Here is an 18261-nt window from a genome sequence, read left to right as displayed (position 1 = left end):
TTTCCCTACCTGATATGGGTTACTATTGGCTAACATAATTGCATTACCCTAAATCCTAATATCACAATCCTATATTTATTTAATATTCGTATTTCGACTTTTTTGGGGCTAAATGTAGACTACAACCGTCCAACTGATGCTCTATTTTATCTTTTCTCCATGAAAAATACTTGAATGCCACTAAATGTTCAATCCTGCTGCAAGTGAGGTTGAGCATTCTGGACTACTGGTGAAATTGGGTGTAGTAAACGTAATGCAAAGTAAATATAAAACAGGTCAAAATATTGGGATCATTTGACCGTTGTTAATGTAGCAGAGGGCGTGCAAAAAGCAAATGTGTTATTGATTTTTTCTGTAGGTTTTCAAAAACTTATTTATCATGTATATAAAACTACAATGCATCCAGTCAGGAGAGAAATGAACCAGTGGAAGTTGAAGTTGAATGTTAGGCTGCCTGAGGATGTGTGGGAGGGTACAGGAGAGACGTTATGAAGTTCAGAATCCTATTTATTGAATATGGAGACGATGAGTGGCCTTAGATGACATATAAGTCTGCTGAGGCTTAAAAAGTTGGGAAATTTACATACATAACTTACAATTCTTATGTATTTACATACCTAACGCCCAATATTTGATATTTACACGTGGAACAACTCAGTGCCATAAACCTATGCATGAAAACGTGTATTTCACTTTTAAAATGATAGTGATTTTGAAGATTGAAGAAGCATGTATGTAAATATGAATGTTTCGGTGTTAGATAGGTAAATTCGTGAGAATTGTGTCCTATGTATGTAAACGCCCCTAAAAAGTTTTGTCAACTTTTATTCCGACAAAACCTTTTAGGTGTTGGATAGGCAAGAACTATATTAGTGGCAAGATTACATATCTGTTTTCTACTATTATGTTTATGCTCAAATCTATATTTTTAACAGCAACTTTAGTTTTATCGATTCTTGCAGCTTTTTTAAGTATCTTCATATTTTATCTTAGAAAAGGATACAAAATGATCCCTCTAGTATCTGTGAGAGGCCATTTTAATCTCCTACCCTATGAAATTGTTCGATTTAGTCCCAAACTCTTTAAATACTGTCCAAAATATTACTGATATACAAAGTATTACTAAGGAGTGAAAGGTTTTATACGTGATTGTGTGTTTGGAAACTCGTGATGATAGAGAGTTTAACATTTTAGTATTGTACTAAGATTTAGTACACAGATAAAAAAAGATGATGAGAAACACTAGTTTTTACATGAAAATTTTGAAAACTAAAAAAACTGCAGGCATAACCCTATTAAAAGAACTCAACTAGTGTGTCATAAGTTGTAAATAATGTCATTCACTGGAAATTAGGGAAGGCGTTGATACATTGCAATATATATGAACTCGGACGATGGATTCAATGTTGGAATTGGAGGATCTTTAAGCCGTTTTCGAGAGATTGATTGTTGTTTGTTTAGCCAGGAGAGGAGACTTAAGAGGAATTTCGGTTTAAATCAGTGTTTATGTCAAATATTTGATTTGATCTCGAAGGCATACATCAATCTTATTAAGGATGAAGTTCATTGAAGTTGTGGCAATGATAGGCAACGAAGTTTGTGGGAGTCAGTATTGGTGTCAGTAGGATACCTCTGTCTTATAGATGATGGTGTTAACAACACATATTAGTCTTATAGGCTATAGCATGTGTTGTCGACAACTTTGGACTATAAAGTCGTCATATGCTAGTAGCTGGGGTTGTTGTTTGAGAGATTATAGCTGTGCAACAATTGATTGAACGATAGTGATTAAGCGACAATGATTACTCGATGACAATTTCTGATAGTGATCGTCAACATCGAATGTCGAGTGTATCTTTATAGTTCTTTTGATATGCATGTTCTCTAAATTTCACGTCAAAGTTCAAGCTTCGAGCTCCCCGCCATGTGGAGAATGGGACCCAATTATAATTATAGTTCGAATGCAATGGAGAACTGCTAAGGGCTCGTCTGACGAAGCTTTATCTTTCAGAAAAAATTGTTTAAAAGCAACGGCCTAAAAAATTCCATTTGAAAGTATCTTCGGTAAAACAAGATGGTTCTTTGAATATGGCGACAAATGAGCAGGGTAGAAGCAAGAAAATTGCAGTTACAGACGAGAGAATGCGGAACATAGGTCTGAAAGTCGCTGCGTCATCGCATTCAGAATCTGGCCGAAGCCGACGTTGCGGTGAAAAAAAGTTCGGCGAAGGTGCTGATCCAAATGAGAGTTATTTTTTTTTTTTCTCCTCATGCACACCATGACACCACAAAGAAGTTGAGACGCTTGGTCAAAGCTTGCAGGGAGCTGCTGTGCATTCTGTCCTGTCTATTGGAAGAACCTATTTTTGTAATTTCATCTCTTGCTAGTATGAGAAATTAAATAATGATGTTTGCACATATCACTTTAGTATTTACATATCTAATAGCTAAAATTTTGATATTTACACATATCATTTTGATGTCATAAATTTATAAATGAAAATTTATATTTCACATTAAAAATTAATAATTATGATATTTTTATTGTGATGTTAAAGTTTTGAGGATTATATATATATATATATATGGGGCATTTACATACATACCACCTAATCTATGGGGCATTTCATGAAAATTCCTAATTGTTTAATTAAGAAAATTGAGAGTTGTTTTAATAAATTTCTTTGGGCCGGTAAAGATTCTAAACTCATTGGATGAGTTGGAAGAAAATGTGCAAACAAATTCATAATGGAGGTTTGGGATTTAGAAGCATTACAGATTCTATGCATATCAGCTACATGAAGCTTTGGTTTCATTTTCGTAAAGGTAATTCTATTTGGTCCAATTTATTGAGGATTAAATACTGTGGTAACTCTCATCCCCTTTCTATTATTTCTAATTCTAATTATTCTTTTATTTGGAAAGAAATACTTAAAGTTGCTCGTATTACTGAAGATTTTATTTGTTGGGATGTTGGTGAAAGAAATTGTAGTTTTTGGTATGATTGGTGGATAGGAGATGATCCTTTGGGCTAATTCGAATTCGTGTCCTTGCGATATTAATTTTTCTATTAATAACTGTTGGAATAATGGTCATTGCGAATTTTTTGAACTTTGTAGTTTAGTTTTGAAGGATCAAACAATTCTTATCGAAAAAATTCCTATTACAAATGATGTTGGCAATATCAATATTAAAGGTAATTATGGAGTTTCTATTTCTAAAACTTTTGTTAGATCCTTACCTTATTCCAATGGTTTTGTTTTATCTTGGGCCTTCTTTTATTAAGTCTTCTCAGTAATTTTTCATTTGGAGGCTTTTTCATCATATCTTACCTACTAATGATATTCTTAAATTAAAAGGTTTACGTCTTCTTTCTCGATGTTTTCTTTGTAAACATGATGAAGATAATTTGGAGCATATTTTTATTTCTTGCACCTATGCTAAGGAGGTTTGGAATACTGTTTTCACTTTTTGTGATATGTCGATAAATGATGTCACTCATTTTTTCATCAATGGTTTTTTAACTTTTGGAGATATGTTGATGAGATTATTTTTTTTTTACCTCTATTCCTATTATTGTTTATTGGTACCTTTGATTTGTTAGGAATAAATCTAAACATAATTACAATTTCATTACTACTCATTCTTGCTTTATCTTCATTACTAATTTTATTTATAATATACTTCGTTTTGGTATTTTTAAAAAACATTTGGGTTTGAAATTACGAAACATCTTTGCTAGATGTAATATAGATATTCCTTCTTATTGTAAGCTTATTACTAATTTAATTCGCTGGAATAAACCTTTGCGTGACTTTCTTAAAAGTAATATTGATGGAAGTTAGAATGATTTTTTTGCTGGAATTGGAGTGTGTCCAAATTTTGAAGGAAAATGTATTTTCTGGTTTTCTGCTCCTACTATTGTTGTATCTCCTATTTGTTCTGAAGCTAAAACCGTTATAATTGCATTAACTTTAGTTGTTATTTGCGGTTGGCATTTGATTGATATTAAGAAGGATTCTTTGAAACTTTGGAACTATTGTACTAAGAAGAAAACGTATCATTGGAGTCTTATTATTCAAATGAAAAAAATATTTGCTCCTTAAGATTGTGCAGGTTAATTAGCTATATACATATTGAGAAAGAAACCAATGAGCAAATTGGGCTGCTAAGCGTGGATTAGAGAAACAAGACTTCATATTTTCGGTTCGAATACCTTATGAGCTTTTTATTCTTATTCATGGTGATTATTTAGAAACTCCTTATATTCGTGTGATAGTATTTTTTAGATTTTTTTGCGTGACTTGTACTTAGTGACTGACAGTTTCTTAAGTTGTATTTCTTTGCTTGAGTTGGGTGGTTGGTATGTAGTGAAACTGTCGGTCACAAACCATGTAACCCTTTTTTTATTGGAATAAAATTTTCTACGAGATTCTTTAAAAATAAAAAAATTTACATATCTAATATTTAAACTTTTTTTTTTTAACTTTTACCACTCAATCCATTCATATGATCATATCACATCAAAAATATCACACTATTTACTTAAAAAAAAATGAAATATATTTTTCATACATACCTAAGCTGGTATGTACATATAATTAATGTAATAGTTTTATATAAATTATACTAATATAAATGGATTGTATAGCAATAAATTAAAATGATTATGATAATAAACATAATAAACTGTTTTGACTTATTAATTTTAATATATAAAAACAACAATAAATAAATAAAATGTCAGGTTGAAAGATTCTCCATAAAGCGAAAAAAATTTGCGTACGTCGTGCGATAGCCACTAGGAGTATGCCACTTATTTTGCGGCGGTCCCACAACATTTAAATAACCGCGTGTGACCCGTCGACCCAGCCCGTGATGTAACACGCCTGTAACCTCTTATGTACCCTTTCAGTACCTTTCGCCATAATCTCCTATGTAACGCGCTTGTAACCTTCTATGTACTCTAGGTGTACCCTTCCCGCTATACCGCGCTTTATAACGTAACTTTAACTTCCGTATAACATCGTCGCCGCGGAAGGAGAGTTATACCATTCCTGTAACTCGATTATAACCGCGGTATAACAGAATATGAAGCCGGTATAGCGGAACCGCGCTTGTAACCCTCATAGATTAGAGATTATACCCTTCGTGTAACTGCCTTGTAACGAACGATTAAGTTCGTTCAATTGAAACCGCGCGTGTACCCTGAGCGTAAATACAATGTACATGATTTAAAATTGGAGCGCGCGAATCATGCTATTTAAGCAGCAAGGTTTACTGTTTTATTGTTCTCTGGTCATTTTCTTCTGCAACGGCAACTTCCAGTAGCTGGACCTGTTGAACTTGAAGATGGAGTACGAGTACAGAGACTGTCATTTTTTGTATGACGCAGAAAGACAAGATGAGAGTTATTCTGTCAGGAAAGAAGAAGTGGAACTTAAAATGGAGGTTTGTTTGGAGATGTTTTATTATTATATTTAGTTAGGGTTTTCTTTAATGTTATTTGTTGTTAGGGTTTTCTTATTTTTAGGATGTATCCGTATTTTTGAAGGTGTATGTATGTTGAGTTATGTTTGTAGAGTTGAATGGTGTTAGGTTTAATAGAAACAGTGAATTAAATGACTTTTTTGAGGCGCATGTTTGTAGAGGTGTATGGTTTTAGGTTTATTTTTTTTTTAGTTGTCATTATCAAGTTTAGGGTTGTTTTTTGAGCTGTCTATTGAGCCTAACATTTTATTCTCTTGTGTGCAGTTTGATGAGAGCAAAGCTAGTTTTACCGAGCAAGCAACAAACATATTACTCCAAACGATGGTCCACAATGAGAAAGATGCTTATGGAGTATATTCTGCTTATGCTCATCATATTGGATTCAGTATTCGTAAGGAGTACGCTACGTTTTGGCCTAACTCCAGAAATATCAAGACGAAGGACTTCGTATGTGGAAAATCAGGTTTCAAGAAAGAGCTCAAGATTACAGAAACTGTTAAATATAGAAGAGTAGAAACAAGAATTAGTTGCCGTGCAATGATTCAATACAGAGTTGATGAGGAAGTCAATTGGAAAGTTAAATATAATTGAATCGCATAACCACTCATTAGCGAACTCTGTTGACAAACACTTGTTGCGTTCCAACAGAAAGATAAGTGAAGTAAATGCAAATGTGCTTAGATCCATGACACAGTCGGGGATAAGACCAAAAGACGCGTTTAACTTTCTAGCTCAAGAGGTTAGGGTGTAGAGAACCTAGAATGTACAAAGACAGATGCTTTCAATTTCATTCAAAGAGAAAAGAGATTTAGAATTGAAAATAGTGATGTCAATATTTTATTGCAGTTGTTTGCAGAGTGACGTGTTGAGGATAACATGTTTGAATGAGATTTTGAAACTGATGTGAGCAGCAGCCTGATGAGTTTTTTTTTTAGCGACGGGACATCGAGACTTGATTATGACTGTTTTGGAGATGTGATTATTTTTTATACGAGCTATAAGTTAAATAAATATAACTTATGTTGTGCTCCTATTGTTGATGTTAATCACAATTGACAGAATGTTATATTTGGAGTCGGATTCTTGTCAGAGGAGACAGCGGGATAGTTTAAATGATTTTTTAAAACTTTCATCCATATCATGAGTGATAATCATTCAATAACAATCTACACTGATCAGGATCAGACTATGACCAAAGCAATAGCAGAGATTTTGCCAAATACACGACATAGATTATGTCAATGACACACATACAAGAAACTGCCTACAAAGTTTCATTGCGGGGTGGTGAATAAGATAGTCAGTGATCTTTTTTATAAATGCTTGAGCAAATGCGAGTCCGAATAGGAATTTGATGGTCCATGGGAGGTGATGATTGAGACGTGTAATCTGCAGGACAATGTGTGACTAGATGATAAGTACAAAATTAGACATAAGTGATCTACATCTTTTAATAAAGATGTATTTGGAATGAGAATTTTATCTACACAGAGGAGTGAATCAACCAATAAGTTCACCTATAACCACTTTATATATAGGAAAGCAACAAAGTGTTTCTACAATCAAAGCCCTCGAATCACCACAATGTCATCCACCCATATCCTCAATACCTGATTTTCTAACACAGGTACAAATTTAATGCTAATTTTTTTAATTGTTTATGCTGTAATATGAAGATTTCATGTTGTCACTAATACATTGATATACACTGCAGAATTCTTTTGCTTCACAGAACAATCATTCCTACACCGCCATGATGACGGACTCCCTGAATAATACAACAATGCCTCAATGGCCAGAATATCTGTAAAAGATGCTGAAATTCAGACTTGTAATGCATAAATTCAGATTTTGGCTCCAATTCAGAACTTCTGTTTTGCAGAAATTCAGATTTGTAATCATGCAATTCACATTTTTGGCTCTAATGCAGAAATTCAGATTTGTAATCCTGTAATTCAGATTTTGGCATATCTCCTGTGTTTCATATTTATAAACTTTGCAATGCATATATCCTGTGTTGCAGAAATTCAGATTTTTGTCTTTTGTCCTGTGTTGCAGAAATTCAGAAATTCATGTGTCCCATTTGTAAACTTTGTAATGCATACATCCTGTGTTGCAGAAATTGATGTTTGCCTTTTGTCCCATTTCATATTTGCCTTTTGTCCCATTTCATCTAATTCTAATGCAGCAATTCTAATTCTAATGCAGCAATTCAGATATGCAGAAATTGATGTTATCAGATTTTTGGCTCAGATATTCTAATTCAAATTTTTCCCATAAAAATGTGCAGTTGGCTTTTTTTAAGCTAAAATGATGGTATATTTCATGTGCTGTGAAAGATTTGGGTGGTATAAAGGTAAAAAAAAAACAATAAAATTTGGCTGTTCGATATCTAAATGCGTTTGAATTAGTTGGTATGTAGGTAAATGCTTGTGTCAATTGCTGTTACAACATCAATCAAATGCTCAATCCAACAAATGCCAAATTACAATAACACACTCAAATGCTCAATCCAACAAATCCAACAAATGCCAAATTACAGTAACCCAGAAAGGATCATACAGGATTTAATAAGGAGGGGAGGTAGATCCCCGAAACTAAGAGCCAAACTACAATAACACACTCATAGAGGTTCCACCTCCCACAGTACAAAATCCCCACAAAAAAAGACTCCAAAATTACATACAAGAATGTCCAAAACTAATGAAACAACTAACAGTAATCCGTCTAAGGTGGGAGATGAGCAGCACTGCAAAACATGATGAAGAAGAACACCACCGAAAACAAGGTGAAGGAAGAGTACCACCAAAAAATTATACTGAATCTCGCATCTTTAAAAGCAACATCGCAACATCGCAAAACAACACTTGCAACTTAAAATAAATCAAATAACGATTTTGCATCTCAAATCAGCATCTCAAAACACAAAGATCAAATCAACACTTGCATCTCAAATCAACATCTTAAAATAAGTATTTTTAACTTGAGTACCTGGATCTGTTATATTAAGAAAGAAAACCAAGATCATTCTTTAAGAATTATATTCCGGACAAAGTGAATTTACATGAACATATATTATTGACAAAGCATCTTTAACTTTAGCACATGGATCTGCAATATTAAGAAAGCAAAGCAAGATAATTCCTTAAGAACTTTAGCTCAAAATGATGATTTTTTTTTCTTTGCAAAAGTTTATTTGAAGACTCCCTTGGTGAATAGTTACTAGCTGGCGGGGCATTATTCCACTATGCAGTTAACCCTCTATTTGACATGTTTATCAGGAGTGCAACTTCGTCTGAATAAAATTTTAGTTTTTTTCCTCCGAAGTTGAATGTCATTTGATCAATATTCCAATAATTTATTATGTGCATAATTTATTATGTGCATTGTCATTATGTGCATTGTCAGAATATGATCTTGAGGGTGCGGAAGGAGTTCAAAAAACTGAGCTAAACTCATGGTTTCCAATTTATTCCATGTTTCCTCGTCCACTAATGTTCGAACCTTATCGAGGACTTCTCGTACTGCAGATGGATGACACCTACAGTTCATTGATTTTGCGCTAAAAAACCTACAATAATACAACATAATAGTTTAAGATCTAATTAAAATCCAAATGATGATAAAAGGGTGAATTTAAAAATAAAACATAACAACAAAACCAAGTTTTACGGATTAGAAATCAAAACCTAAAAATACATAGATTCAATCTCCTTCTTCTTCTTTGAGTCCTTCTCCTTACGACTACTCTTGACCATTTGCGGTGCCTCTTCACATTCGAGTTTCTCAGCCTCTCCCAAATCAGCTACATTGGCCTCTTCCAAATTCGTCTTCGTAATCTCGGCGATGTCCTCTTTCATTTTAATGTCCCTTCACAGAAGCAATCCAAACTCTAGTGCTCTAACCTTCAAAAGGAAGACGACGAAGATAATCCTAGCAAGCGCGAATGCCTGTTTTTCGAAAATGAAAAGTTATTGTCTGGCTTCTAACTTTTACCAAGGTTATAAACCACTATTTTTGGAGGTTATACAAATGTTACAATTCGTAATTAGGGGGTTACAAAGGATTATAACCACTATTTTGCGGTGACGGGATTAATATTCTGTTACATCGAGATTACAATGAAGTTACACAAATGATATACCACTCGTACCACGGCTACGAGGTTATATGGAAGGTGCAGTAAGGTTATAAACGCGGTATCACGGTCTGAGTGGGAAAAGCTACACGTCGAGTACAGCGAGGTTACAAGAGCGTTAATGCAGGCTGACCACAGGATTTAAAAGAAGGGTACATCGAAGTTACATAGGAAATTACAAGAGCGTTACATCGCAGGCCGGGTCGGCGGGTCACGCGCGACAATTTCTATTTCTTTTATTATTTAAATGTCGTGGGACTGCTATAAAATACGTGGCACACTACTACAGGCTATCGCACGCAGCGCTATGTCTATCTTCCGTACGCAATGTTTTTCCCCATAAAGCCTTTCCTATGTATATGTGTGTGTGTGTGTGACATTTACATGCATTTCACCCAATCCTTATGTATTTACATATCTAACATTTACACTTTATTTTCTACCTATACCCCCAAATTTTTCATATCACATCCAAAATATCATACTTTTTAACTTTAAAAAGCAATGAAATATATTTTTTTCATGGTAGTACGTAAAAATTGAAATTTACGTACTATATTTGTAAATACATAGGAATTGAGGGGTACTGTTATAAATCCTCTTAACTAGTATACATCGTCCTGCTCTTCACGCCGGCGACCCTAAACCCTGATCATATCAACTCGCCGCCGATGTCCGTCACCGGAATACGCCATCTTACAAACCAACTCCGGTTTCTGCCTCGGAGAGCACATCTCCGAAACCAGCGGACATCCCTCCAAGCAATTATCCCCAAATCTCCCCTCCATTTCTCCCGCCAAAAACTGTTCCGGAACCCTACCTTCCAGAAAATTTCCGGCTAGAAATAGCCGCCGGAACGCCGCGCCTTTCTTCTCTTCATGGTATTGCCACGGTATTTCTCCCTTCAGCTGGTTATAACTCACCGTGACCGCCACCAGCGATGGATACCCCGCTAGCTCCGGAGCCAGTTGTCCCCCGATCCGATTAAACCCTAGGTCCACCGCAACGAGATTCTGTCCGCCATTATCGCCGACGGCGACCGGCCACACCTCCCATTTCTCGAAGCTGTTGTTCGCCAGATTCACTTGCTGGATCTTAGGGAGTTTCAGAAGCCAGCCCTCTACATGCCCGCTGAGTCGATTTCCGGCGAGATCGGCGACTTCCAGTATCCGCAGTGGCGCGAACGCCGATCGGTTTAGAAATCCCGATAGAGAATTCCCTCTAAGAGCTAGGGTTACCAGATTTGGTGGGAGAGAAGAAGGGATCGGGCCGATGAGGCGATTGTAGCTGAAATCGAGGATAGCGAGAGCAGAGAGAGTGGAAACAGAGGCGGGGATGTAGCCGGAGAAGGAGTTGCGGGAGAGTTCTAGCGTTTGCAGGTACGAAAGATTTGATAGAAGAGAGAAAGGGATCGTGCCTGTGAAGTAGTTAGAGGTGAGGATGAGGGATTGGAGTTTGGAGAGGGAGGAGAAAGAAGAAGGGATTGAGCCGTGGAAGAAATTGCTGGATAGGTCTAGTGTTTGGAGGTGGGAGAGATTGGATATGACAGGGGGAAGATAGCCGGAGTATCCGGCGGGATCGAGGGCGATTGCCGTGATTCGACCGTCGCTGGAGCAGGAGAGGCCGCACAGAGAAGTTCGGCATGGGTCTGAGAAAGCAGAGAAGTTCCATGAAGAAAGGCAGGAGAAGGGAGGAATCGAGGAGGGGATGATAGCCGATTTGAGTGCGGCTAGAGCTGCGGCGTCGGAGGGGAAGGTGATGGAGGCCGCCGGCGAGCAGAAATGGAGCAGGAGGAGCACGGCGAAGTGGAGCAAGAGGTAAGTCATCGAATCCCTGCTTTCTTTGATATCTCTCTACTCCCTCTGAATTTGGGCGGCTAGTTATTGCGGGGAATTGAAATGGTGGCGTCAGGAAGACGATGGATGTGATGTGGTCTACAAATTTCATTACTATTACTATTATCTTTTGGGTCTTAGATCCGTTTAGAATTTTCTTAAATTTACATAGGTTGTTTAAAAATGCAATTTTTTAGTTTTTTTAAATTTTGTTAAAACAAATTTAGTGGTCAAAACTCTAAAGATCAAATTTTGGCCACTAAATCTTAAAATTTTAAATTTCAACTTGCCAAAATCTTATTTTTTTTTTTTTAAATAGTTAGTGATCAATCAATTATATTAAAGGTTTAGGCGGGTTTTAGAGGGTTTAAATGTAAAATTTTGAGTTTGGATGATCAATTCTTTTTATTTAAAGATTTTGAGGGTTTTTATGTAAAGACTCTTATTAATGTTGTTATTATATTGGACTCACAGCCCTAAGAAAAAATTCAAAGAGAAAGGGAGGGGAGAGAAAGTTTAATAATTGTTTATAAGTGTGGCATTTAGTAACAGCTCATCAAGGTTTAATTTTTAGCTATGGATGGGGGTAGTTAGCATTATTCATTAATTAATTAAATAGAGAAGATTTTCTAATAAAGGTTCAAGCTACACTAATCATGAATTTACCTATAGGACCTCAACAAATTTTAGCTGACATTTTAGAACTACACATGGATATCAATGAAATTCATTAAATATAAACTATATTAAGTTATTTAATAACTTGTGATTCATAATCTTGAAGGTGTTGCATTTAATTTCTACCTTTTATAAATTTATGTGATGAGAATTATTTTTTACATTTAGATTTGTTAGATCTATTAAAGTGTAGTAGTTGCGGAAAAGCTATTGTTCGAGCTTTGAACTATATATATACATTTGTTATTTTCATATTAATTTTCAAAAATCTTATTTCATGCGCAATAATTTTACGATCATCTTTAAAAAAAAAAATAATGATGCAAGCGACCTTTTAGTATGTAGATCTTTCTATCTTGGACGTCTTTGAAGTGTATGCACTGTGCTCTCACTTATAAGGCAATTTGCTTTAAAATTTATTTATTATAGCATTAGTCTATCTTGAATATCACATATTTATGCAACTCCACTATGGATATTAACACATGAACGCCCATAGATTAGTCTAGATATAAAACTGACAACTAAGTCAACAAGAACTATAAACATCTCGCTTTGTTATAATGGTGATAAGAATGAAGAGACGTTTCTTGTTGTGATGAATAAGTATAAAATTTATATGCATCCATTATCACTAGTGTCATTATGATTCAATATGAAACTTGAAGGATGATGAGACTCAATTTTTCAGTCATATTGACCATAGGTCCAAAAGCTCTCAATCAATTATTATTTTGGTTTGTCACAAATATTGGTGATGATATCATTCCTTGTAGCTCATGTACATTCCCTAATGAGATACGTAAGATGTTATCTTTACTCCATTTGACATTCTCTAGAACTTTTTACTCTTTCTTCTCTTATGCTCGAATTCGTTCTTTGGCTTGAGCATCACAATGTCATCGTTAGAAACATTAGGATAGCTCATCATGTTCTGGGTTTTGTTTAGAAGATATTCAACCAAATCTCAAATTCAGTTTCAACACACAATAATTGTTGGGAATGATGAAAGGCTAGTTATGTTATTTTGATCAAATTATTGTTAGACCAATAGCTTCATAATTGTATATTTACTGGTTATGTCAACCTTATTGGTGATGGTATGTATTTTATGAAAAGCTCATGCATGACTCATTTCTATAGGCTAAACAAATAGTTCCCATAAAATAGAATAACGATGCTTCTCAAATTTCTTATTGATAATAGAATATATCCAAGGAATGAACTCGTCCATAACCAGAGCAAGAAGACGAACTCAATCAATCGAGTTCATGGGAGACTCGCTAACCAAGCTTGAGACAGACTTCTCAATAAGATTGAGATAGACTCGCCATACCGTATTTAGGATGGACTCGCCTGTTGGGTCCAAAGATGGGTCTCCTAGTTGGGTTTGAGGTTTCAATCGGACTAACAAGACAAAGCCACATGCACTCGTCCACACATCAAATCAAATTCACACTGTCATCCATACATCTGACAGAGATAATATTTTCTCCAGCAGAACAAAAAAAACAATACCAATGTCACTCTTAATAGAATATGACTAAGGAGCGGCGCCATTCAACGTGCATTTTCGATTCGATTCCTTGAAAACTATATTGTAAAATGAAAATCAGTGAAGCCATTTTGAAAGAACTTATTTTTTTAAAATTTCATGAGACAAATATTACGAGTTAAAAAATTTACCATATTTTCATTAAGATCAAATCAAATATCAAAAGTTATTTTTCAAAAAAAATTACATGCCGCTATAAGTAAAAGGAGATAATTGCATTATGTTTTGTGTTATGAAATGCTTTTGCTGTTTTTCGTAAGCATGGGCTTTCATTGCCGTTATCATTGAATTGAAGGGCTTACAATAGATTTTATTTGACATATAATTGAAATATAGATGTACAGGTATAAGTTCTGGCTTTAATATATCACGTCATTTTCATCAGTTAGGCGGGGAGGCCAATTTCTTTTTGCATATTCAACAAGTATTTTGGAGGAAATTTAATGGGCAAGAGGACAAAAACACAGTGACAGATGGTCAAGCGAAAGATATCTTAAACAGGTCAGCATGACACCTATCTGGTCCAGTTGACCAGCTGCAACTCAAGAGAAGACTATGGGCGGATCGAGCCAAGGATCACATTCTATCCGAACAAGGAGAGAAGTAGCTCCAAACCTCGCCCAGATACCATCAGATGCCTTGCAAGAGTCTCAAGACTCTTCAGGAGACCTTAAGTTCTTATCATCGGACACTCATCAAGGCTCAAGCCCTCTAGGCGGATCTCTTGCCAAAAGGGGGCGAGCTACTATTCGTTACGGTGATTTACCTTTTGTCTCATAACATAGCTCGCTCCCAACAACATGAATTTGCCGTCCCAGGCTCAACAGCCGACAATCTGACTAAAACCAATCGAATGAAGTTCAGACGATCAAACTGAGCCTAGACGACAAAAGGACCACCAAGGCCGATCGACCGCCCTAACATAACAAAGTTGACCGAATGCACAGGTCCAATCTAGAGGACTCAGACCCTCGTCAACCAAATGACAGAATAACCAGACCAAATACTATTTTATTTTCTTCATCTAAAATACCGTTTAACGCCCCCAAAAAAAAAGAGACATCCAAAAAATTTGTCACTTCATGCTGCCATGCTTTTAAACAAGGGATAATCTCTATAATAAAAGGCTAATCAGTCACCTTTAGAAAAGTGTATTCTCTCTCGCATCCTCTCTCTCTCTCTCTCTCTCTCTCTCTCTCTCTCTCTCTCTCTCTCTCTCTCTCTCTCCTTGCATTAAGTTCTATTTCTTTAAAGTGATTCATATGATAGATTCAAATTCAACAAATTTACAATGAAAAATTTTAAATATAGAATTTAAATTCTTTGCATCAAAAGACCTAAAGTCGGACGTGCTGACTTTTTAAACCCAATTTGCATAATTATAGTCCATAATGGAAAATAGGTCCAACCAAACATATTTAATAAAGTTATTTTTCTAAATTAATAGAGATTTTGAGCCCGCATTTAGTCAAATGAACTTTTTATTGCGTCCGGACACGAGACACAAATTAGCATCCGCGGTCCAATTAAAACGAATAAATTTTTTTAGTGGATCCTTCTCTAAAAAAAAGTGTATTGCGTCCGGTGTCCAAATGCAATAAAACCTTGGTCAAATACAGGTTAAATTCTGGATTTTTGTGGGGTTTCAAAAACAAATTTGCGTAGAAAAAAAAAGTGTGTGTGTGTGGCGTATCCAGGCATGTTGGTTGACATTCACGGTATAACTCCTCAAGTCGGGAGTTCAAATCCCTCTAGCACAGTTGATCTTAAGGAGGTAGTACTCAAATTGTCAGACATATTAGAGATGACTTAAGACTAGTGTAATAGTCTCTAATAATTCTTTAATATATATATAATATATATATATATATATATATATTTATTTATATATATATATATCCGATTATTGGAGCGTGAGCTGAAAGAGTGAAGAGAGCACCATGAGATATGTAAGTGTAAGATTCACATAAATAGGCATTCGTTGAAGGAGAAATTATTGTGTGCGGAGAGCGCACGTAGAGCTGCGTGCGGAGAGCACATGCAGAACTATTTATGATCGAAGAGCACACGCAGAACTACCTGTGATCGAAGAACGTACGCAGAAAAACGCAGGCAATAATTAGACCCGTTGAAGGGTGCGCCATTAAAAGCTTTTCCAATAAGATAAATGTTGTGAGCTGAGCTCTGTCGGCAAAGGAATCTCTCTCTCTCTCTCTCTCTCTCTCGTTTTCACACTTTATATTATCTCTATTATCTCATGTGATACGACAACATGTTATGCAAATATTAACTTGGAAGATTTACATACATACCATCCAATTATTACGTGTGTAAAACTAAACTTTTAACTCTTACATATATTTTACCTTTTCTTTGTATTGAACTCATATTTATCTTTGAATCATATCAAATGAAGAAAGAAAAAAAATGGAGAAAGTGATGTATTCTTTTTTTTCTAATAGAATTATTTCAAAGATAATATATTTATCATTTGTGCACTTTGTGATCACATATCTTCTCGTCCGACTTGAGATAGCATAGTGGAGAAAGCCGACTGGAAGGAGCCAACTAGAGAGGGCCGACTGGAGAGGGTCCATTGGAGAGGGCCGACTGGAGAGAGCCCACTGGAAGAGTGCCGACTGGAGAGGCCCAACTGGAGAGAAAATTTTTGCATACATAAGACGTATGCAGCGATGTGTACGTCCATGGGTTATTCAGGGGATACATGAGAGTTATATAAGGGTTATACCTCTCTGTAACCCCCATGTAACTTCTTTGTAAACTACTTGTAACCTACAAATGAGTTTCGCGTTTTTGTAGTTTCATGGGTACAAATAAGTTACACTGAGGTTACAAGTGAATTGCACGGATGTTACAGGGGGGTATAACCCGGATATAACCTCCTTGTATCCCCTGAATAACCCCTGACGTACGCAGCGCTGCGTACATCTTATGTATGCAAACATTTTCCCAACTGGAGAGTGGCAGGTGACTGAGTTCAACATGTTATCCGGATAATCTCAACCTCTTATACTATACTACAGAAGATAATTTTTACCATAGACTATGCATGAATGAAAATGTGTATTTGAACATTTAAAAGTTAAAATAGTGGTATTTTTTATGTGATATAAAAAATATGGGTGATATAAACATACAAAAATAAAAAATAGATATTAAATAAATAAATATATAGGAGTTAAGTGGTACACAACTAGTTTCCCTTATTAACTTTTACATGAATTTTGTTATCTCATGTAAATATTAGTTATTATATGAATTAGTATGAGTTATTGTTAATGACTTATCATATGATTATATGTAAATTGGTTTTTTATCTTTCACACCCAAGATGTCGCAATGGCTTTCATATCCATAAAGGACTGTCATCATATGTTGAAAGTTAACCCAATATGTCAACTCGACTTGAACCCTATGCAAAAAATTCAGGTTCAAGTTTGGCACATTAATTTTTGAGTTATGTTCAAGCCCAAAATCCTAATGTGTTTAATCTTTCGGGGCAAGTTCAAATTGATCTCATATTGAACCTGCAACTCAAAATTGACCCATTAATCCTAATTTGATTTGAACTTAACACGAAATTAATCAAAATTTGACCCCAAAAAATTTATTATGTGCTTTAAATTTATTATGCGGGTCAAGTTCAAGTCAGTAGGGTCGAAAAACAACGGGTTTGGTTTATACTTTCTAGCCCATTTGTATTAGGATTAGCTTCGAGTCAAGTCAATTTTGAGTCAGGCCCAAACTCTGCCTGTGAAAATACTCGTATTTATATTCATTCAATTGAGTTCAAACTGTCTCTTGCAACATCAAACTCCTAAGACATATAATCTCTAATCTATTCAAACAAATATGTACCATATTAATTCAAGCGACATCGATCAACATTTATCGCATGCTTCGATGCATGCCTATGATCACATGTTGAAACATTTTATTTATCTATGCATTAAAAGAAATATTTTGGTTTTCATAAATTAAAACGGTGATATTTTCTAATGTGATATGAATATATGAGTGATATAAAGGTAAAAAAATAAAATTTGGCTGGAAATGTAAATACACAAGATTTAGGTTGTATATATGTAAATGCCTCTTAAATGAAAGTCTAAATTGAAGGCAATTTGAGCCCAATTATTTTCAATTTAACAACCTTCCGCACAACATGAATGCCGAACAATCTGGGTGTGGCCCGCCGGCCCATTAAGAAAGTGGCCTGTAAAGCCCAATCATCCGTTTTGTAAGGAATTGTCTAATTGCTCAAGAGATAATTGATGAGAAGAGGTCTATCGAAATCCTTATAATTCAAATAGTAGTTTAGAACTTTTAATAATGTTCATTAATTTGAAATATATATTTTATGAATAATTCTTTTTTTTTTGAAAAAAATAAATATATAAATAAAATACTTCTAAGGTAAAATTCATGACTAATAAAGAAAAAAATGGATCTGAATGTAACATAATAGTTGTATATTTCTTCTAGTACCAAATGGTCTTGTGCTCGAAATTCACATGCATAATATATATATATATATATATATA

General features: G+C 35.1%; 2 protein-coding genes across 5 annotated transcripts in view; one reads left to right on the top strand and one right to left on the bottom strand.

Annotated features, from left to right (window-relative positions):
* Positions 1-7626, top strand: part of LOC110020783 (U-box domain-containing protein 4) — a 17218-nt gene extending 9592 nt beyond the window's left edge. The window contains exons 2-3 of one of the 4 annotated variants that reach the window (XR_002293563.1): positions 5755-7117; positions 7205-7626. The gene's annotated coding sequence lies outside the window, so the exon portion shown is untranslated. Of the gene's footprint in view, positions 1-2106; positions 2305-5754; positions 7118-7204 lie in introns of those variants that run through there. The other 3 variants (XM_020719005.1, XM_020719003.1, XM_020719006.1) reach the window with 3 other exon arrangements.
* Positions 7627-10185: 2559 nt separating this feature from the next.
* On the bottom strand, positions 10186-11597 carry LOC110020874 (probable inactive leucine-rich repeat receptor kinase XIAO). The gene has a single exon (XM_020719146.1). The coding sequence runs from the start codon at positions 11452-11454 to the stop codon at positions 10270-10272; it is 1185 nt and encodes a 394-aa protein (XP_020574805.1). The 5' UTR covers positions 11455-11597; the 3' UTR covers positions 10186-10269.
* Between the last annotated feature and the right edge of the window lie 6664 nt (positions 11598-18261).

The sequence above is a fragment of the Phalaenopsis equestris genome, unplaced genomic scaffold, assembly GCF_001263595.1.
Source record: "Phalaenopsis equestris unplaced genomic scaffold, ASM126359v1 Scaffold000107, whole genome shotgun sequence".
NCBI lineage: Eukaryota > Viridiplantae > Streptophyta > Magnoliopsida > Asparagales > Orchidaceae > Phalaenopsis > Phalaenopsis equestris.
Note: the sequence above shows the minus strand (reverse complement) of the source record. Positions and strands in the feature narration are given on the sequence as shown.

Bases quoted from the DNA above. Each gene is read 5' to 3' on its own strand.
- LOC110020874 (XM_020719146.1), bottom strand. From the start codon at position 11,454: ATGACTTACCTCTTGCTCCACTTCGCCGTGCTCCTCCTGCTCCATTTC.